General features: G+C 46.1%; 1 protein-coding gene across 1 annotated transcript in view; it reads left to right on the top strand.

Moving 5' to 3' along the window:
* Positions 1–22978, top strand: part of LOC311227680 (vang-like protein 2) — a 62406-nt gene extending 39428 nt beyond the window's left edge. The window contains exons 5-8 of the mRNA XM_084313426.1: positions 5639–5775; positions 8386–8521; positions 8701–8947; positions 18388–22978. Of these exons, the coding sequence (XP_084169552.1) occupies positions 5639–5775; positions 8386–8521; positions 8701–8947; positions 18388–18648 (781 nt within the window). The 3' untranslated portion in view covers positions 18649–22978. The remainder of the gene's footprint in view (positions 1–5638; positions 5776–8385; positions 8522–8700; positions 8948–18387) is intronic.
* The last annotated feature ends 425 nt before the right edge of the window (positions 22979–23403 follow it).

Below are 23403 nucleotides of genomic sequence, written 5' to 3'. Positions count from 1 at the left end.
TGTGAGTGACTCTGCTTTGGTCAATCACATTCCCCACCCACAGTCTGCGAATCAGAGGCAGAGTAGGGCGGGTCTTCACAGCACGTCATGTGACATATGCGCCAATCGTGTGACAGTGGGTCTCGAGTCGTTACAGCGTCGTCTGCACACAGAATTCCATCCCAAAACGCTAGTCTAAACGCAAAATTAAAAGTGAGACCGCAAGACGACTTTTGCGGTTTCTGTTCAGACTCTCTCCGTCTAAACGTAGCCTAAGTGCGACCTGTTCCGACAGCAGCCCATGTGACAGTTACACATGTAAACAGCAACAGTACACTCACCAGTCGACACACAATAAATTACAACAACACAAAACATAATGTGCCAAAGAGGGGGTGGAGAAAAAATTCATCCTTAAAAACAAGAGCAGAGCATAGAAGCTCCTCTCCAAGACACCCAACATCAAGTTAAAGCTCGCTAGGGGGACTGAGCTGGCCAGCTTCAGACTCTGCTGTAGCGTGTTCCAGGTGGAGGGGGCAGAGTAGGAGAACGCCTTCTTACCACGCTCCGTACGGACTGAGGGGATGGAATAAGTGGAGTATTGGACCGGCTGGGTATTACAATACTTTTCTAGCATTGGTGTATCGTGCAACCCGAGTGTGTATACATTTGTGCAATGCAAGTGTGCCTTTGTGTACGTAGGAGTTGGTGGTCAAAGTCTGCATTCGATTAGATTCAAATGTCGGTGTACTGTACAGTACAACAAAAATAAGTCCCTGCGTGTATTTTCCTGTATTTTGCTGTATACTCCTGTGTGTAACTGGGGTGTGCGTGTCTTTGGCATTCTGCCAGTTAGGTGGCCTTTTTCTGTCTATTGTCATTGTGATAACGAAACGTGAGCCTATTGTTCATATGCAATGGCCGTCTGAGACGCGCACTCTGTCTCTGCACTCTACTATCTGCACTCTGTGATGTCATGCCACGGCACACTAGTTTGAATAGCAGCCATGCGTGCGCTTCATGGGGTGCTGTCGTGAACACACCTCGCACTCCAATGAATATGGGATATTGCAACCTATTTAAAGTGATATTTCACTTTGGTAGAACTTTAGTAGTCAAATATCTGCAGTCTTACCTCTGCTGAAGTCATCTACAAGAAAGTTAGCGGCCACCGCTGTCCCTGTCATCCGCTGTCGACGCCACCGTTCCTCCCAGGTATCTCGTTCTCTTACGTTCATTTTGAGGGCCAAGTCTAAATATCATACTTCTAAAGTGAAATATCCCTTTAACACCTCCTGGTCACTAGAGGGTGCTGTTTACCCTGTTTAGCCTTTATTGAAACAGACGTTGTGAGGTATATCATATCATGTATGTACCGGTATGTGTATATATATATATATATACTGTGTGTGTGTATATATATATATATATACTGTGTGTGTATATATATATATATAATGATTGATTTAGACAGTGATGTAGTGGTGGGGGCTGAAACCATGGTACTCCCCTGTTGTTTCAGGAAGAAACGTCTGGATGTCATTTAGCCAAGTCAGCATGGCTTTGGGTGGTGGTTAAAATATATATATATATATATATTTGTTAAAATAAGTGGGCTACATAATATAATAACCATACATTCCGACAGCCATCACTGATTATAGAGTGTTTTGGTCAGTAACATGAGTCTCCCAGTCTTTCTGCTTGTCATAGAGGGGGTGGGAGGGGTTCTCCAGGATAGCTCCTCATAGCGGGGAAGGAAAGGGGTTCTCCTCTTGGCTAGCTCTTCATAGAAGGGGTGGGAGGGGTTCTCCAGGATCAAATCAAATCTATTTGTAAGGCCCGACAACACACGTTAATGTCCCCATGGGCCGGACACGTCTTCTTTAACCAAGTCAAGAAGAAACATCACAATAAATCAAGAACAAAACAAAAACACCATAAAGTCCAAAACATTTAAAATAAATGCAACACTCCCAGACATACCCCACGCGAAGGTAAGGAAAACTCACTAAAACCTAGCAATAGAAAAAAATGCACCACAGGCAATGTGGAGGAGAGAAACCTTAGAAGGGCCATTCAAGGGGGGATCTCCCTTCTTAGATGTCGCTGATGGGTAGGGATGGGTACCGAATTCGGTACTTTTAAAGGTACTTACCGAAACATGTCGGTACTACAGAGTATCGATTGACGTGAGATACCAAAAAAAAATATATAGGCTATATATATATATTTTTTTTTTTACACACTTTTTTTTTTTTTTTTTTTTTTACACTTTTTTTTATAACATTTATAGACGTACAACACAACATTTACATTGACATCCATAACATAACAACATACATATATGGGTCCCTTGAATATGGCCTCGTTCAGCCGTCCAGACCCCTGTCAGAGGAACCCCGCCCTCCCCCCCTAGAAACCGGGCTCCCCCGCATCCCAGGTCCGTCCCACGCGGGGCCCAGCACTCAGCGACACGGGTACCTTGAATTTGATTGGGCCAGACCCAGTAGAGGGGCAAGGGGTGATACTCTCCCCCCCCCCCCCCCCCCCTTCACCGAGCCAAGTCCGCTACCTCCCATGTCACCAAGCCCCCCACCCCACGCACAACGAACCCACAACCCACGAGATCCCACTCTCCCGGATCCCCCTGAGAGAAACCCCGCCCTCCTCCCCGAGAGATAGAACACCCCCATATCCTGGTCCACCATGCACGGAGCCGAGCCCCCGCCCGACCGCCAGGCCCCCGGCCCACGAGAGCCCCAAGCCCAGGTCCGCAGAAGGCCTAAGCACCACGCCTCAATGGCCCCCGCGACCCCAAGCCCGGTGCCCCCCCGTCCCGGAGACCAGACCGCCCGGCCACGACGGCCGAGGACCCCAGGAAACCCCGCCCCCCCCCCACACCAATCCCACAACACGCAAGGCCCCCCCTCCCCCGGGTCGAACCGCCGGAACGATGGCCCCTCCCCCCGACCCCACTGTACCTCCCATGTCACCGACATCACCGCATACATTTATGAAATTAAAACTAACCACACAATAAGAAAAAATGACATGGATATAAATGGTTATATGGTTCGCACTCTTTCCCCGGTTGGCGGTTTAGAGGGGGATCAGCCCTCCCACTGGAGAAGCCCCCCCCCCAGAGACGAAGATACCCCCCGAAGGAGGCTCTCCAAGCCTCTCTTCATGTCCAACATTTTGAATTCTTGTCCTTCATATTTGTCCATGTGCACATTTAAAGCAACTGCTATTCTACCATAACTCTGAAGAAATAATATAAAAGAAGACTAAAGACAATTGGCACTTCCCAGGTAATTCCTTTTAACCCTGTTTGACCCCTGTTGGCGGGTTGGAGGGGTAAGGCTCTCCTGGAGAGGGCCCATCCTATAACGACGGAGTTGTCCCCTGTGGGGGTTCTCCAATGTCCCTATTATTGTCCAACATTTTATTTGAATTTTTATCTTTCATATGATAGTACATTCCCAGAGCGCCCGATCAGGTCTCTGAATGTTTTTCCCCATGTTCCCCGTCCTCTTAGCTGTGTGTTCTGTGTGTTGGTGTCTATAGTTTAGTCTAGTATTATTTGTATTATATGTCCCGAGTCAAGTCTCCATTTCCCCAACTAATGTGTTCACCTTGTCTGTATTCCCAGTGGTCTGTGTGTTGTCTGCAGTATGTCTTGAATCATTGCCTCCATTCTCTATCTAATTCTATGCATATGTGGTATTGAATCTTGGTCGGTGTGTATGACCTCAGTGCTCGAGTCCTGCTTGGTGTGTGAGACTTCGTTATTCGAGTTCTGGCTGGTCCGGTTGATCTCGGTGCTCGGGTCCCGGTTGGTGTGTGTGGCCTCCGTGTTCGCATCTTGGCTGGCCCGGGCGACCCCCGCGCCTGCATCTAGTGTGCGGATGGTCCGGCCGACCTCGGTGCCCGAGTCCCGGTTGGTCCGTTTGTATCCAGCGTCTCCCTGTCCCTCCCCCGGGGGCCGTCTGTTTCACCTCTCCCGAACCAGCCTCCATGCTCCTCCGAACACCCCACCTTGCATCGAGTCCAGTCCGCGTGTTGGCCATGTTAGCTTGTAGCTCCCTCGCCCACCAGGCCTTGCTGCGGCCCCACGTCCCGTTAGCTTGTATCCCTTGCTGCTTCATTTTCACGTGATAACTTCCATGTTAGCTTGCAGCTACTTCTCCGGCCAGGCCTCGCTGCGGTCCAACGCCACGTTAGCTTGTATTCCCAGACCCTTCTCCAACTCCTCCCCGAGTCCATCGCTGTTGCCCTGGATGTTCCGCACGTTAGCTTGGATATCCATTGCGTTAGCCTGTTTGCCAGCTTGTAGCTCCTGGTTAGCTACTGCGTTAGCCTGTTGGCTAGTCAACGCGCTCTGCATTTCAGCTTGGATGCCGGCCCTTTTTCCATCAATGCTGTCTTGAATATTCTGTGTGCTCGCCCGGTTAGCCATGTAGCTCCTGGCTAGCCTTGGCGGCATGTATCTGGCCAGTATGATCGCTTGGAACCTCGCTAACCAGGCGAGCTCCACGGGGTCTCCGTCCCTGCCTACCTGCGTCACGCTCGCCTGAGCTATTTCTTCCGTCATTTCCTCGTGTCTAGATCTTTCCTCCGGTGTTTGTACGTCTTCTGGGGTCTTATTTCTCTCACTTTTCCTTTCCTTTTCTCTTATATCTTTGAATTGTCACCTTTTATTTTGTTTTAGACGGGTTTACTTCCCTTTCTCGATATTATTTGACCGGGAGCTCTTTCAATGGTCTCCTATCCACCCATCTCAAAACCTGAGGCCCACTTTTTTTTTTTTTTTACTTACTTATTTTTAATCTTTTCTTTCATGTCAACGTTCACACGCACAATATACGCTTACCTAGGATTTGACTTGATTCAACAACAAAGCATTCGGGGCAATGGCGAGCCGAAAACGGTCGAAAGTGTAGTTATTTGAAGTTTGGATTTTATTTTTTTTTACGACTGAGGTAGGTAGATTTCATTTTTAGAGACTAAAGTACAGAAAAAAGGTACCGCTGGGTACCGGTATCGATTCACAGGTACCGTATCGGTTCAAATGTGAAAGGTACCCATCCCTAGGTGATAGTTGTGTTGCAATAAAAGTTGGTAAGCCCGGTAGTAAAAACAATAAAAACCTACCAAAAACATAACTTGTCCGAATAGGACAAGTAACATTTAAAGATAGAGCTGATGGCGGATCTATTTGAGGCAAAGGGGCGGTGCAGAGAGGGTCGCATCCTCCCGGTCATCATCACGGGACGTGGATCTAACAACGGATAGCAGGGGTGGGGAGGGGTTCTCCAGGATAGCGGGGTGGGAGGGGTTATGCAGGATTGCGGGGGAGCGAGGTGTTCTCCAGGATAGCGGGGTGGGAGGGGTTATGCAGGATTGCGGGGGAGCGAGGTGTTCTCCAGGATAGCGGGGTGGGAGGGGTTATGCAGGATTGCGGGGGAGCAAGGTGTTCTCCAGCAGTGTAGGTGCTGGATCTAACCCGCCTCTCTCTGGTTCTGTTCGCAGCATTCAGCAGGCAGCAGTGTGGGTGCTGGATCTAACCCGCCTCTCTCTGGTTCTGTTCGCAGCATTCAGCAGGCAGCAGTGTAGGTGCTGGATCTAACCCGCCTCTCTCTGGTTCTGTTCGCAGCATTCAGCGGGCAGCGGTGTGGGTGCTGGATCAGTACTACAGTGACTTCCCCATCTACAACCCCGCCCTGCTCAACCTGCCCAAGTCCATCCTCTCCAAGAAGATATCTGGCTTCAAGGTGTACAACCTGGGGGAAGGTAAGACCACCTCTTTCCTCACATCTCATCCATCTGTCGTCATCCTTTTTTTAAATATATATATTATATATATTACTGTTGCATGCCCCCCCCCCCCCCCCCCCCTAGAAGATTATTTTATTGTCAATGTACACAAGGCCATTTTTGTTTTCACATATCCCTCCTAGTTACACATACACACACAGTCCTCATATCCCTCCTAGTTACACATACACACAGTCCTCATATCCCTCCTAGTTACACATACACACACAGCCCTCATATCCCTCCTAGTTACACATACACACACAGTCCTCATATCCCTCCTAGTTACACACACACACAGTCCTCATATCCCTCCTAGTTACACACACACACACACAGTCCTCATATCCCTCCTAGTTACACATACACACAGCCCTCATATCCCTCCTAGTTACACATACACACAGTCCTCATCCCTCCTAGTTACACATACACACAGCCCTCATATCCCTCCTAGTTACACATACACACAGCCCTCATATCCCTCCTAGTTACACATACACACAGCCCTCATATCCCTCCTAGTTACACATACACACAGTCCTCATCCCTCCTAGTTACACATACACACAGTCGTCATATCCCTCCTAGTTACACATACACACAGTCCTCATCCCTCCTAGTTACACATACACACAGTCCTCATCCCTCCTAGTTACACATACACACAGTCCTCATCCCTCCTAGTTACACATACACACAGTCCTCATCCCTCCTAGTTACACATACACACCGTCCTCATATCCCTCCTAGTTACACATACACACAGCCCTCATATCCCTCCTAGTTACACGTACACACAGTCCTCATATCCCTCCTAGTTACACATACACACAGTCCTCATATCCCTCCTAGTTACACATACACACAGTCCTCATCCCTCCTAGTTACACATACACACAGCCCTCATATCCCTCCTAGTTACACATACACACAGCCCTCATATCCCTCCTAGTTACACATACACACAGTCCTCATATCCCTCCTAGTTACACATACACACAGTCCTCATATCCCTCCTAGTTACACGTACACACAGTCGTCATATCCCTCCTAGTTACACATACACACAGTCCTCATCCCTCCTAGTTACACATACACACAGTCCTCATCCCTCCTAGTTACACATACACACCGTCCTCATATCCCTCCTAGTTACACATACACACAGCCCTCATATCCCTCCTAGTTACACGTACACACAGTCCTCATATCCCTCCTAGTTACACATACACACAGTCCTCATATCCCTCCTAGTTACACGTACACACAGTCCTCATATCCCTCCTAGTTACACATACACACAGTCCTCATATCCCTCCTAGTTACACATACACACAGTCCTCATATCCCTCCTAGTTACACATACACACAGTCCTCATATCCCTCCTAGTTACACATACACACAGTCCTCATATCTCTCCTAGTTACACATACACACAGTCCTCATATCCCTCCTAGTTACACATACACACAGTCCGCGACACATGCATTTCATCAGAGGTCAGAGTGCAGGGTCGTCTGCAGTCCCTGGGGCAGTTTTGGGGTTCAGTGCCTTGCTCAGGGGCACTTAGGCAGGATGGAGGGCACCATAGATGTAATACCAGCCACCCTTCAGTCAGCAGCTCACAGCTGGAATACACCCTCCTGTCAGTGGCGGGGATCAAACCAGCGACCTTTCGGTTACTCGCCGGCCTCTTTGCCTCTATCCCACGTGCATAACCCCCAACTGGAATAAGTCACTAGTCACGTGACTTTTACATTTAGAGGCCATCACAAGACGGTAGGCCTGTCCCCGACTAAGTATAGTCGACTTTGATTGGCCAAAATTAGCTTTTTAATTTTTTTGTATCATTCCATTTGGGCTGTGGGGGGTGTCTGAATGTCTGAAGGAGTCGACTGTTCTCTGCAAAAGCATGCAATTGGTCCATTGATGGATACATCTTGATATTTGTCTAGTGCAGTGGTTCCCAAACTGTGGTGCGCGCACCCCTTGTGGTGGTGGTGCGTGACATGAAAAGGCTAATGGTGGTCTTTTTTTTTTTTTACAATAAAATTTCATAAAAATCTTAGTCAAACCTTTAGTATTATGGATATTAAACATGCTGGCAGAGTACATGCATCCATGTTGTTGTGAACATTTTAATTAAATAAAGAAATTCCCTGTCCATAGGGGGTGCGTCAGCTAGGTCGGGAGGTGACAGGGGGTGCACGGCCAAAAAAGTTTGGGAACCGCTGGTCTAGTGTGTTCATTAGACGGGTGAAATCCTCTTTCTGTGCCCGTTTTATTAGGCAGTTAGCCTCGCTGGTATGCGCGCCATTAGCATTAGCCACGCTTCGACGCCTCTTTGCTTTTGGAAAGAATGCCCCCATTTTTTTTTTTAAATAAAATATTATATATATTTTTTTTCTTTTGCATTTGACTAAGAGGTTGGCAGTCAACTACGGCTCCTTTCGATCGATTAGTCGAGGTCAGCCCTACAAGACGGTAAATGAAACCAGGCTGAATTTGCGTGTGCACTTTCTTCGAATGTGGCGTGGTTTCACACCCAGGGTTGTAATGTCTCTGCTTATTTCTGTCTACAGACAACAGCACCAATAACTCTACCGGGCAGTCGAGAGCCATGATCGCTGCAGCCGCTCGCAGGCGAGACAATTCACACAACGAATATTACTACGAGGAGGCAGAGATGGACCGCAGAGTCCGCAAACGCAAGGCCAGGTGGGGACACACACACACAAACACACACGCGCACGCACACACATTATATTTCATGTAGTTACAATTACCATATTATTATCACGTAGCAATGTTATAATTCTATTTTATCACAGCGCAAATCAACGCTTGAATAGAAATCTAAATAATATGAACGTAAACGCCGCTTCTCGCCCTCCCAGACTGGTGGTGGCGGTAGAGGAGGCCTTCACCCACATCAAGCGGCTCCAGGAGGACGAGCCGGCCGCCTCGTCTCCCAAGAACCCCCGCGAGGTGATGGACCCGCGGGAGGCGGCGCAGGCCATCTTCGCCCCCATGGCGCGGGCCATGCAGAAGTACCTGAGGACCACCCGCCAGCAGCCCTACCACAGCATGGAGAGCATCATCACACACCTGCAGTTCTGCATCACGCACAACATGACCCCCAAGGTAATAATGATAATAATAAACTTTATTTGTATAGCACCTCTCATACAAGAATTGCAGCTCAAAGTGCTTCACGGCAGAAAAAAGACGGGCATAAAACGAGCACATAAAGTGCAGACATATACAATCACAGTTTTTCACATTAGGATCTAACATCCCAATAGGCCACCTTGTTTATGGTTTGATTCAGTTTAAAAAAATAGACAATAATAAAAAGAGTAAAACAGAATAGACGAGTAAAATAGTGCAATAGTGCAGTGTAATAAAATCGTAGAATAGAGTAAAATTATGCAGCAGTGCAATACAATTGTTCCTGCTTGATACCCGCACAGTTCGATACCCGACAGTTTAGAACCTGTAATAAAAAGTAATAAACGTAAAATAGTGCAATCTACAGTACAATCAGCAGCGGAGTGTATTAAAAGGCTATGGTGAAGAGGTACGTTTTTAGCTTTTTTTATTTTTTTTTATTTAGAGATCTAGCTTCCCTAATGTCCATAGGTAGTGTGTTCCATAGCTTTGGTGCGTAGGTATGGAGACAGGACACCATTGACTCCCCTGAGGGAGGTTCCCCAACCAAAGGTGAACTATAGATTCAGAAGATGCAATGAAAATCGTGTTTTTCGTAGCATTTCTTTTTAAGGGTGCTGTTAATGTTAAATAGCTCTAAATTCCAACAGCCATCACTGATATAGAGTGTCTGGTCAGTAACATGGGTCTCCCAGTCCCTCCACTCTGCAGTAAACAGCCATCACTGATATAGTGTCTGGTCAGTAACATGGGTCTCCCAGTCCCTCCACTCTGCAGTAAACAGCCATCACTGATATAGAGTGTCTGGTCAGTAACATGGGTCTCCCAGTCCCTCCACTCTGCAGTAAACAGCCATCACTGATATAGTGTCTGGTCAGTAACATGGGTCTCCCAGTCCCTCCACTCTGCAGTAAACAGCCATCACTAATATAGAGTGTCTGGTCAGTAACATGGGTCTCCCAGTCCCTCCACTCTGCAGTAAACAGCCATCACTGATATAGAGTGTCTGGTCAGTAACATGGGTCTCCCAGTCCCTCCACTCTGCAGTAAACAGCCATCACTGATATAGTGTCTGGTCAGTAACATGGGTCTCCCAGTCCCTCCACTCTGCAGTAAACAGCCATCACTGATATAGAGTGTCTGGTCAGTAACATGGGTCTCCCAGTCCCTCCACTCTGCAGTAAACAGCCATCACTGATATAGAGTATCTGGTCAGTAACATGGGTCTCCCAGTCCCTCCACTCTGCAGTAAACGGCCATCACTGATATAGAGTGTCTGGTCAGTAACATGGGTCTCCCAGTCCCTCCACTCTGCAGTAAACAGCCATCACTGATATAGAGTGTCTGGTCAGTAACATGGGTCTCCCAGTCCCTCCACTCTGCAGTAAACAGCCATCACTGATATAGAGTGTCTGGTCAGTAACATGGGTCTCCCAGTCCCTCCACTCTGCAGTAAACAGCCATCACTGATATAGAGTGTCTGGTCAGTAACATGGGTCTCCCAGTCCCTCTGCTCTGCAGTAAACAGTCATCACTGATATAGAGTGTCTGGTCAGTAACATGGGTCTCCCACTCCCTCCACTCAGCAGTAAACAGCCATCACTGATATAGAGTGTCTGGTCAGTAACATGGGTCTCTCAGTCCCTCCACTCTGCAGTAAACGGAAAATACATTCTCTGGTATCCCACTTTATCCAACCAGGAGAGAGAACCCTAGATATTTTGACTATATCAAGCAATCTTGCCGAGCCAAATTAGCTTACTGCACTGGTAGATTATTTTACTTGTTTGAAGGACACATTTGCTTAAAACTAGTTTTTGTTTCTTAGTTTTGTCTGACCATTTTTGCTGTGTGGAGCTCTCTCCTCATCGGATAAAGTGGGAACGGCATACCAGACGAACACTCTATATCGGTGATAGCTGTCAGAATGTAGAGCTATTATTTGAACATGTAGACCACAGAAAATACCACTTACAGCACCTTTAACTGTTCCGACTGCTGTAGGAAAGAAGCTGTTTGAATCGGGTGGTTAATATGAACCTGCAGCACCTCCCAGAGGGGAGACTGCGGTGGTGAGCCGGGTAGGGGGGGGGGTCACAGGTCAATGGACTAGAGACAGATATTCCAAAGAGGAGAAGGTGAGAGCTGAGCAGGTGATAACTGTGATATTAAGCTTGTGGTCCATGAGGGAGAGGTCAGAGGTCAGCTTTGAGTGAAGGGATAGGCTGTAGATAAAGCTGCAGGCGTCCTGAGGGTCGTGGTGTGTGAGTGAAGGTGTCTGGTGTCTGCTGTAGATTATTATGTAGATTATTATCTAAAAAATATATATATATCTAACCCTAACTAACTGTACTGTCATGCACTTGTCCTAATAAACTAACCTACACTGCAGCACTCAACACTTTGATGAACATTGTTACTCAGCTGATAGAGTTGTGCCCTTCCTGATGACTTGTTGTACAGAACTTGTAAGTCGCTTTGGATAAAAGCGTTCAGCTAAATGTAAATGTAAAATGTAGATGAAGCTGCAGCCTGCGTCCTGAGGGTCGAGGTGAAGCTGCAGGCGTCCTGAGGGTCGTGGTGTGTGAGTGAAGGTGTCTGCTGTAGATAAAGCTGCAGGCGGCGTTGAGTTATCATCCAGGTCTCGGGAAGAGCCAGAAGCTGGAAGAGGTTTTGATTATGGGAGCAGGCAGTAATGAAGTCTGCTTTCCTGTCAGCTGATTGACAAGGTAGGAAGCACATTGTTGAGGGGGATAGGTGTAGGTGGGAGGTGTAGGCGTAAGGTGTAGGCGTAAGGTATAGGCGTAAGGTATAGGCGTAAGATGTAGGTGGAGCTGTGGGCGGCTACGTGGCGTAGTGGGCAAGGCGCTCGCCACGAAATCTGGAGACGCTGGGCTTGCCTGTTCGAGCCCAGCGCTCCACATTTGCTTTCAGTTTAGCTGGTCGTCCGTACTAATACACATTGGCCGTATTAGGGGGTGGGAAACTGATGGGTGGGGATCGGGCGTTGTGGACAGCGACTCCTACAGGTCGGTTGGTGCGCCTGCGCAGTAGAATCAGGAAGTGTCGGGGGCAGCGTGAGCCTCCCACGCGTTACTCCTCGCCACAGAGATCGAGCTGCGCAGGTGAAAAGATGCGACTGCTGTTACCTCAAGTACCGGAGGTGCTATGTATGACTTAGTCCACATTGCAGCCGGCTTGTGGGAGGCAAGAAACAGCGTTCGTGACAGGGGAGGGTTGAATTGGATGATACGAAAATTTGGATGGGAGAAAAATATAGAAAATGGGAGAAAAAGTGGATAAAAAAAAAAAGATGTAGGTGGAGCTGTGGAGTCGAAGGCCCTCTGGGAGATAAGAGTGGCGAGCGGCTTCCCCTACCCCCAATCCCTACCTCCCCCACCCAGGACTTGGCTTGTGCACTCTCCCCCCCCCCCCCCCCCCCCCCCCCCTCCTCTGCATTGGCGCTGCACTGTCGGCTGCCTCGTGTGAGGGATCACTCCCCCCCCCCCCCCCCTACAGCCCTGTAACAACCCCAACCCACTCCCCCCTCCTTCCGTACATGGCGCTGCCTATGACTGCTGCCAGTCTGTTTGCGGTGGTGAATATGCATATGTTTGTCTCAAGGCTCTGTACCATTATTACTATCTAAAATGTAATAATTGTGGAATATTACTGTAATGAGCTGTATGTGTATGATCCAAGCGTCCTATGATCCTCATAGGAGCATAACAGAAAAAAGCATTCCATGTGAAGGTATTCTGTATCTTTGCATGTCAACTAATAAAGAAACTTGAGAAACTTGTGTAAGGCGTAGGTGTACGGTGTATGTGTAAGGTGTAGATGTAAGGTGTAGGCGTAAGGTATAGGCGTAAGATGTAGGTGTAAGGTTTAGGTGTAAGGTATAGGCGTAAGATGTAGGTGTAAGGTGTAGATGTAAGATGTAGGTGTAAGGTGTAGGCGTAAGGTGTAGGTGTAAGGTATAGGCGTAAGATGTAGGCGTAAGGTGTAGGTGTAAGGTGTAGGTGTAAGGTATAGGCGTAAGGTATAGGCGTAAGATGTAGGCGTAAGGTGTAGGCGTAAGATGTAGGTGTAAGATGTAGGCGTAAGGTGTAGGCGTATGGTGTATGTGTAAGGTATAGGTGTAAGCTTAGGACTAAAGGGCTCTACATGCAACTAGAGCTGCCGCGGTATTGATGTTTTCCTTACCGCACACATTTGCAAAATATTTCCTACCGCCGCGGTTATTACCGCACGCACAAAAAAAAAAAAAAAAAAAAAGTTTGAATGCATTTTTTTTTTTAGTAGTAGTCTACTCTTTATAGCATATAGCCTGTCTCTAGTCTAAATGTCTATCTTTAGAGGATGACTTTGCAGCATGAATATTGTTTGGGATTCGGCAAGCACGCATTAGTTATTGAAAGTGAAACACGGATTCGAAGTTTCCCCTCTGGTCGTGCGCAGTTCACTCGGTGTCGCGGGCAGGGGTGGTTACCCCTAACCCCCCCGACCCTTTCTTATTATTATTACTATAAAGTTACTACTTTATAATAAAGGCATTCGTTTTGTGGCATTAACATTATATAGTTATACGTTCAATAACATCAGTGTATTTACCGGACCATAGCAATGCAAGCAATACTCTATTCATATCTCAGTTCCTTTCTTTGCTCAGAGCGTGCTGAGTTGTCCCATTCTGCGGTCTGTTAATAAAGTTTTCAATCAGACAAGTGTATAGAACGAAGGGCTTTTATTATAACATTCGTTGCAGACAGTAAAATCATTATGTCTCGTTTAGTACTCCTGAAGAGCGATGGTAGTCCACTCCGGCGGAGAGTTAAAGCTAACGTTATTAGCCGTGTTGTGATGAGCTGACATTCAGGACGTAAAAAACGTGTGACGCGTCTCTCTTCTGACCAATCAGTGGTCTGCAATGTTTCACGTGACTTTTCTGGTACCCAATAGGGTCGCTTGGAACCTCGATCGAGGAGTAGGGTATATCTGCAGAGCCGCAAGCCCAACGAGAGGAGGGTAATTTATTATTATTATTATAAAAAACAGCGGTGACGCGGTATTCAGCCTACTCTGCGGTGGCCGTGATGTAACAGCGATACCGCGGTAATGCGGTAATCGCGGCAGCTCTACATGCAACTGCAACACAACATCAGCGCGACTTCAACGCAACATGTTGCAGAGAGTGTTGTAGAGTGTGTTTACATTGTGTGACGTAATTTATACAAATGGAAGTATTGATTTCGCCGTAACGAATCATTACAAAAATATACCGTTAACTGGAATATGTTAGTTTCTTACACATATGTTGGATTATGTAATTGGTTTGTCATGACAAACCAATAAGAAATCGTGAATTAACCGGTGGTTATCCTATAGCCCTAGTACATTAACACTTTCCGTGCCGGAGCTTGGTGCCCTAGAACCTGCTTGAATGCCGCGACCCACTTCAATGTTAGCGTTAAAAACGCCTAATCTATGTTTTAAATTATGGCAGTCAACATTGTCGAAGCGGATTGTTTTTTTATCAGTTCATTTTCGTTTTATAGCATTTTGAAAAGCCCTCGTTTTCAAGGAAAATATAAAAGATTCCATGATAAACTGGAATATTCTAGAATACACAAAAACGTTGTAATTTTTCGGCCTATTTATGAATAGTTTTCAAATAAACGCTAGATTATCGATAGTATATGTGTACGTATGCACGCTATATAGGCGATCTGAAAAATCGATTCTCTTATTTCCTCATCAGCGATCACAGCCACACAGCCACATCACACATAGGGCAAACTCTCATATCTCCGTGAAAACAGCTCTGATTATCCTAAGACTGGTAACATAGACTCCTTACCTTAGATCAGATGTGCTCCCAAAAGATTATTCCAATTCCTGATCGCCATTCCAAATATCAATCGCGTTGATTGATTGAGTATTGGCTGCTGTAAATATATATTCGAGGCTGCTTTGCGTCCCGCGATCACTTCCATGTTCATCAGACGGCCTTTCCAGCAGAAGGCTCCACCTCTAAAAATTTACAGATCCCAGGTCAGTCTAATCGACTGACCTGCAGTTACACAGGGATAGACGATAGGGGGCGCTTTTTTCCAATCTGAGCTCCTGGAGGAGCTGCTGTACCAACGGGAGACTCGTTGATGAAATATGAATTCAGATCGCTAATAAAAAAATAAAACAAGAAATCGTCGTCAGCACTCGCCGGGGGGGCTGATAAAACGAGATATGTCGTCGCTGGCACTCAATGTGTTAACATAGCTACAACAACACAGTAACGTTAACACTATGGTCGCCAAAAACGCCGTAGGACGTCTTTCCTCGCCATGCTCATTCTGCCGAAGACGCCGTAACTCGTCTTTGATATCAATATTTCAAAAATCTGTGATCGAAATCATATTTCTCCTCCGGGGACCTGAGATATACTGCTGAGTTCCACTCAACTCTCTAACGGTTCAAGAGCGCCATCTGGTGGCCGATCGGCAGATCGCCCAACAGGAAGTGACTCGCCAAACAGGAAGTGCTCATCCATATTTCGTCCGGGCACTTGCGATCGTTAGCAGGACTCCATCTCAACACACTGGATAATCAATCGCTCGCCCTAACTCAATAAACAACGTTATTTGGACGTATATAGTATTATACAACCTGGAAATGGTTCATCTAGATCAGTGGTGCCCAACCAGTCGATCGCGATCGACAGGTAGATCGCGGGCTGATTTTAAGTAGATCTTGATTAATAAAATTTGATTATAAAAAAATATATATATATTTTTTTTTTTGCTAAATCAACTCTTCCTCTCCTTGTTAACTACAACAAGCAATGCTGTTTGTTATTTAAGATGAGGTCGGACTCGGCACTGACAGATTTGTGTTCATTATGCTGCTTTTATAAAGCCTCAAATGACGGCTTACAATATACAATTTTGGCTGGTAGCTCTCGGGCTAGGTGGTAAATAAAAAAGTAGATCTTGGTTCAAAAAAGGTTGGCCACCCCTGATCTAGATCAACATCCCATAATGGAAAACTGTCTACTCCAAGCTGATCGCCCAACGGCCCGAGGAGACTGGGGTAAGTTTTAGCGTTTATTATTACCGCGTTAGATATAAACTGCTCTGATGATCATATGACCCACACTAGATGAATCATCTAACGTTGCCCACGGAATTATAAACGACCCCCCGCCCATCCGGTCAACATCAGATGATAAGTAGTAACTTATAGAACCACCTCCAGTTGAAATTTTTTATCTGGCACCGATCGCTATCAAACTGTATTTCATCATCAATATAGTGCATTTGGGGCTATAAATCAAGTTCTGGAGAAAGCTGCAGAAAACGATAAAAACATACTTATACTTTAGACCGTATTTTAGTATGAATATGTGAATGAAAAAGTATAACGTTGATACACCCTGAACAATAGAAATAGGACATTGAATGGGCCATAATAATGTCAATTTAGCAATACAATTTAAAAAGTTATAGCCCTGCAAAGAAGGGGAACTTCTCCATAGACAAATAGAGATGGCGAGGGATGGTAAATTATGAATTTAACCATGGCGATCAAAGTGTTAATATAATTACATGCATCATTGTTTACAATGAATGGTGGGGCTAATCGAAAGGACTGGACACGGACAAGTTAAACAGCAATCAATTAATTTAATACAACAGCTAACGTTAAAACCAACAAACACAGAACGTTAACGTTAACACGAACCTAAACTAACTTTAGATTAGTTTAGGTTCGTTTTAACGTTAGATAATGTACAAAATAAACGTATTTCCGGTGCTTTTAGACGTCGCTCTTTTATTTTGAAACCCCCCGACTGGAAGTATAAATGATGCTTCTTTTTCTGCTTGCTATCAATGGGTTGGTTGAGAAGGGAAGTTTCATCTATCTAGGGAACCTAGCTACATCCGGGGTACAATGTTCCATAGGCTGCACGTCGATGTTGCAGAAGCATAAAGGCAGAGTGTCTGCAACACTGTTGCGTTGTCGATGTTGTGTTGCAGTTGCTGTAGCATGTAGAGGCCTTAAGGTGTAGGAGTAAGGTGTAGGTATAGGTGTAGGCGTAAGGTGTAGGCGTAACTAGCAGGAGGAATGGTGAGGTTCTCCGGTGGAGAGGGGAGGAAGAAAGACGGAATAGAAAAACGAGAAGAAAAGGAAATGTTCCAGTAAAGAGTGGGTGATGTTTTAGGTCAGAGACTTCTTCCCGCTCTCTATGACGGCTTTATAGTTAGTCAGGACTATCGAGTCTAGTCTAGCTTATAATAGACTTCCTGGGACCCGGTTCCATTCCATCGCCAACAGTGTGTTGAGTGAATGTGAGGCATAATTTGTAAAAATGCTTTGGATTAAAACGCTATATTAATGCAGTCCATTTCTTTTTCTTAAATTTAAATTGATTCAACTTAAAAATATATACATCTTGCAATGGAACTGCAGGAATGATGAAAAGTAATGATTAGATTAGATTAAAATGTATTGTCATCATACAGCACAAGTACAGTACAACGAAAAGAGGTTTGGCCTCCAACCAGTGTGCAAATGTAGCAGTGAAGTGCAATAGTAATATACAATGTACATGTGATTAAACCAGGTATAAAATATATTCAGATGTATTGTATTACAGACTGTACAGTATAAAGACAGTATGGTCGTAGTCGTGGTGCAGTGGTGATTTCATAGCTGGTTGCACTGTGTTCTAATGACGGCACACGCGTGCACGTGCTCCCACACGTGCGCATAAATGTTCCCTCGCGAATAAAGACTATGCCTAATTGCCTCTAGGAATGGAATGTAACACGTTTCATTCACAGGTTTTGTGTTGAATGGTCCAACTGTAGTATTTGAACACACCTGACGACCTGAGCTATTGTTATGCAAAGTAGCCAGGTGGGTACTTGGCGCAGAGTCGAGTGGAACGCATTCTTGTGTGCACGCGCGTGCACGTGCTCCTGCTCAAAGAAGTTTTGTATGCCGTGCAACCCCGTCTCATGAGCACTTCATGCCTGGTCGTGGTCATACTGGCCAGTAGAGCTGTCCCACGAAGCCTGTTTTTAGGATTCGAACTTCGGCAGGGTTTTTCGAACGGACCTTCGAACCATCGCTTTAAATCATATGACATTTTTTTCCGGTTCAGTACTGTCGAGTCTTGACTTTAGGCACATGGCGGCGAGCGCACATTTACACATATTACGTAGCGTATAAAATTTTCGCATATAATGTGGAGTAGGTACGGGATATGTACAGATATAGTATAATATGTAAAGGGATTTAATTTGAGTCCCATCAAGACAGCATGTTTACTTAGTGCTATATGAGACTAACCACCCTCTCTCTCTCTCTCTCTGTTCGTGTGTGTGTGTGTGTGTCTGCGCATCTCCTAGGCTTTCCTTGAGCGCTATCTCAGCCCGGGCCCCACCCTGCAGTACCAGAAGGACAACAGCAGGGGGCGCCAGTGGACGCTGGTGAGCGAGGAGCCAGTGACCTCAGCGCTGCGCCAGGGCCTCGTCTTCTCCCTGCGGCGCACCGACTTCTCCCTGGTCGTCACGGTGATGCCCCTCCCCTTCCTGCGCCTGGGGGAGGAGTACGTCGACCCCAAGAGCCACAAGTTCGTCATGAGGCTCCAGTCCGAGACCTCCGTGTAGACGGAGACGGACGTAGGACGGGAGGAGAGATTGAGGTTATGGAGGGGAACAGGAGAAAGGAGCGGGAAAGAAAACCAACTAACGGTGGACGGAATGGTGCAGGGAACAAGAGGAGTGACAACGACCGGCGGAGACTAGGTTTATAGCGGGTCAGCTTTTGTCAAAGTTGAACAAAATGGCTCCCGTTCCTCTTCTTATTTGGTTTCGGGGGGGAACAGGAGGTAGTAGCCTGCCGCCGGTTCGACCCATCTCAAACCCCGCCCGCGCTTTTCGGGAACAGGGAGGCGGCGGTGGTTGCGATTTAAAGGATGGAGAAAAGAGGGGCAGGGTTTGAGACGGGTCAGTTATCTGGTTCCGACTCTCCTCCAGCACCGCTGGCTAGTCCCAGTTGTCACGGCGACAGACTAATCGTGACTTTGCCCGTGTAGCGTAACACTGTTAAATGTGGAGATTGATAAGTGGCTATGTTACACTGAAACACATTAGTTGTCCTTTTTGCTAATTCATTCATCATTCAAATGTCTTTTTTTTATTCTTTTTTTGCTCTGACCAGCAGCACTATAGGTCACTGTTGTCGGTTGGTCCACAAAAGGCGGCCACAGGTTTTGCCCTAGGAGGCTGAGATTTGGCATGAAGGTCAAGTGTGTTTGTGTGTGTTTGTTCATGCCAATTGGCTAAAAGGGGGTGTGGCAATGGGAGTGGCCTATCGCAAAAAAGGTCTCGGCTACCGTTTTCCAAGTGTTACTGAAAGAGGAATTTAGCCACGATAGAAACGTGGCTCATTCAAACAGAATTATAGCCTACCTCCAAATGACATGTTGTGCACGCGTGCTGTCGTTTTAAGTGGCCTTTTGCTCAAGACACCTGAGTGTGCAGAAGCAATGTTCAATATAACCGTGCAAAACGCCAACCGTACAAAAACAAACAACGATATGCCAAGAGATATGGCGCCTGATACCCAAGAGCTTGAGAGACTTACGGTTTTGGTTCCCTTCTTTCTTGCTAGGTTAATTTGACATCACTGCCCTGTATGAGCTAACTTTCTGTTTGCTGTAAAAAAGCTATTCACAAGGAATCCATCAAGTGAGTGGGGGTGGATATCGGATTTCTTGCAGCCAACCGCTTGCTACGATGGAATCCCTGGTGTTTCACAGCACGGGCGGTTGGAAGAATGATGAACACGCTTACTGGCTTATTTTGAGGTGTGATTTCAATCGTCGTCAATTATTTGGACAATGGATAGTTTTGGAGTATAAAGATAGACATTCCATTTCCAACACTGTATGGTGGACTGCACATAATGCACACAAAAATATGGACAATTGACATCATAACTTCTATAGGATGACCTACAAGTCTGATCCCAAGCTCCAGCCTGTGTTCCAGACAATCGCACCCTGGCAACCATTACCATTGTGCCGTTACCATTGTTACCAAACATGAACATCAATCCCATCAGCAACGTCCTGTTGTGGAGCAGGTGGTTAAGAGATGCGCCTGAGGAATGTGCAAAATCAAACGCCAGATAACCCTGACCATGCTGCTTATCCTTTCCCTAAAACTCACCATCAGATGAATACAAACACTATCACTAAAGAGCCCACTGTTATTCTACCAGGGCTATACGGCCAGCTAGTCAGTGGACACGCGCCCCGACACCTAGCATGAATGAGCGTCGCAAGTCACATGACCAATGACCGAAGTTGGCCTAAAAATGCTGTGTTTTCTGTTCTTCTCATCGTTTGTAAACGGCGCATTTTATACATTGCTTTAATCGAACCGGGAACCTCCGGATTACCAGACAACTGATCTACCTCCCGAGCCACCGTCGCCCTGATGGTACTGTAGAGATCACCGTTTGAAAAATGCCGCCATTGGCTACGACCTTGAGTGGAGTCGCGGCATCCAATCCCTGGGTGCCGTTGCAGTGCTCAGAGTAGAGGTGGTCATGGCCTTTGAATTTTTTATGTAAACACTGGTGAGTATATTTTGGCCCTTGTATCACATACAGTATATGTGAAAGGTTAGTCCATAAAATACAAAATATCCTCATAAAAGGCAACAGAAAAGGAAGAGGAAGTAATTTCCCATCCTAACTATTGGTCAGGGGACCAACTCCAGTTGTAATGCCAGTACCTTGGTCAGGGGACCAACTCCAGTTGTAATGCCAGTACCTTGGTCAAGGGACCAACTCTGGTTGTAATGCCATTACCTTGGTCAAGGGACCAACTCCAGTTGTAATGCCATTACCATGGTCAGGGGACCAACTCCAGTTGTAATGCCAGTACCTTGGTCAAGGGACCAACTCTGGTTGTAATGCCAGTACCTTGGTCAAGGGACCAACTCCAGTTGTAATGTCAGTACCTTGGTCAAGGGACCAACTCTGGTTGTAATGCCATTACCTTGGTCAAGGGACCAACTCCAGTTGTAATGCCATTACCTTGGTCAAGGGACCAACTCCAGTTGTAATGCCATTACCTTGGTCAAGGGACCAACTCCAGTTGTAATGCCATTACCTTGGTCAAGGGACCAACTCTGGTTGTAATGTCAGTACCTTGGTCAAGGGACCAACTCCAGTTGTAATGCCAGTACCTTGGTCAAGGGACCAACTCTGGTTGTAATGCCAGTACCTTGGTCAAGGGACCAACTCTGGTTGTAATGCCATTACCTTGGTCAAGGGACCAACTCCAGTTGTAATGCCAGTACCTTGGTCAAGGGACCAACTCTGGTTGTAATGCCAGTACCTTGGTCAAGGGACCAACTCCAGTTGTAATGTCAGTACCTTGGTCAAGGGACCAACTCTGGTTGTAATGCCATTACCTTGGTCAAGGGACCAACTCCAGTTGTAATGCCATTACCTTGGTCAAGGGACCAACTCCAGTTGTAATGCCATTACCTTGGTCAAGGGACCAACTCCAGTTGTAATGCCATTACCTTGGTCAAGGGACCAACTCTGGTTGTAATGCCAGTACCTTGGTCAAGGGACCAACTCCAGTTGTAATGCCATTACCTTGGTCAAGGGACCAACTCTGGTTGTAATGTCAGTACCTTGGTCAAGGGACCAACTCCAGTTGTAATGCCAGTACCTTGGTCAAGGGACCAACTCTGGTTGTAATGCCAGTACCTTGGTCAAGGGACCAACTCTGGTTGTAATGCCATTACCTTGGTCAAGGGACCAACTCCGGTTGTAATGCCAGTACCTTGGTCAAGGGACCAACTCCAGTTGTAATGCCAGTACCTTGGTCAAGGGACCAACTCTGGTTGTAATGCCATTACCTTGGTCAAGGGCAACGGCAGGAAACCAGAGTACCTGGAAGAAACCTGCGCAAACACACGTAGAACATGCTGGGGGTTGAACCCAGGACCTTTTTGCTGTGGGGCAACGGTGCTAACCAAAGGGGCGCAGTTGACTTCCCCAACTTTATATGGCTGGCGAGTCCCTAACTATATACAGTGGGGAGAGATGGTGCTGTACAATATAGCCACGTCGATCTAGTTGTCCAGATGTGTGGTTTAGCCTGGAAAATCAATGTGGTCACTTTTTGATTTCATTCTTCCAGTCTGGTTTGACTGAAGGTAGCAACAGCGTGGGGGCGGAGCTTGGGATCGATAAATTGCGGATCCTGGAAAACACTACTGTACTAAACACGACTTCACCAAGAAACACAAAGCAACACCGCTGGAAGCCTGTTAGCCCGCGTCTTTATCTGAATGTGGCACAAGAGAAGACGACGGGTATGTCGGCTCTTTAAACTATTTAAACACTGGCGTTGGATATCTTCACTTGTCCAAATCTCGGATGTCAATAGGACTTGCTGGCATCTTTGGATCAATTCTCAGTTGTACAGCCAATGTGCTTCTTGATGGCAGCTTAAGAACTACTGTAGCCTTGTTGTATGTAAATATATGTTTTTTTCAAAATATTTTGTATGCTTTTGCAAGCAAGTGTAACGTGTGTGTGTGTGTGTGTGTGTGTGTGTGTGTGTGTGTGAGAGAGTGTGTTCACTTGTACCTACCGTACCGTATGTTTGCATCTTTTCTACAACATATTTGAAGTGATCTTCATGTAAGATGTTCATTAAAATCAATTCAATGTAAATCCCACTGCATGCATGCATGTATAGTTTTCTTTTTAATTATTGATTTTTACGGCATTTGGATTGATTACAACTGCATTTTCTACCATGTTTTCTTGTACTAAACTAAATTGTCCTGTAAACTAAAATAGATCGCTGTCACAATGTTTTTATATTTGTTCATTTCAGAACTGACTTGGTTTAAAAAAAGAAAAAAAAAGTTTTTTTTAATAAATCAACTTATCTGCAGCTACGATGAGTCTCTTCTCAGTCACAATTAGTTCAGTATATTGCGGTTTAGTTGCCATGGAAACGGGTCTGCGGGTGGAAGGATATAAGACTGAAAGAGGAAGTGAGACACCCCCACAGACCCGTGTGTGTGAAGACATCGTTACTCAGAACCGCATTCCAACACTTCAAATTAATGTAAAACACCTTGTTATGCCCGCTCTACCACGAGTCATTACCACAAGTCTCACGATGAAGTTATTCTGATTCAATCTTTCTTTCCTTTTCTTTTCTTGTGATCAAATGTTTCTTATTATTTAAAGACTTGTTGCAGTCAAGACAGAAGCTCTACTGAATTTGAGTGAAATTTGCCAACTAAACAACCAAAACTTAGGTGTCAATAAATATATATATATAGGGGAGAGTGGGGTAAGATGACACAAGGCGGGGA

This window comes from Notolepis coatsorum (assembly GCF_963971535.1).
Source record: "Notolepis coatsorum genome assembly, chromosome: 4".
Taxonomy (NCBI): Eukaryota; Metazoa; Chordata; class Actinopteri; order Aulopiformes; family Paralepididae; genus Notolepis; species Notolepis coatsorum.
The sequence above is the reverse complement of the archived record's forward strand: the minus strand, read 5'-3'. Positions and strand labels throughout refer to the sequence as shown.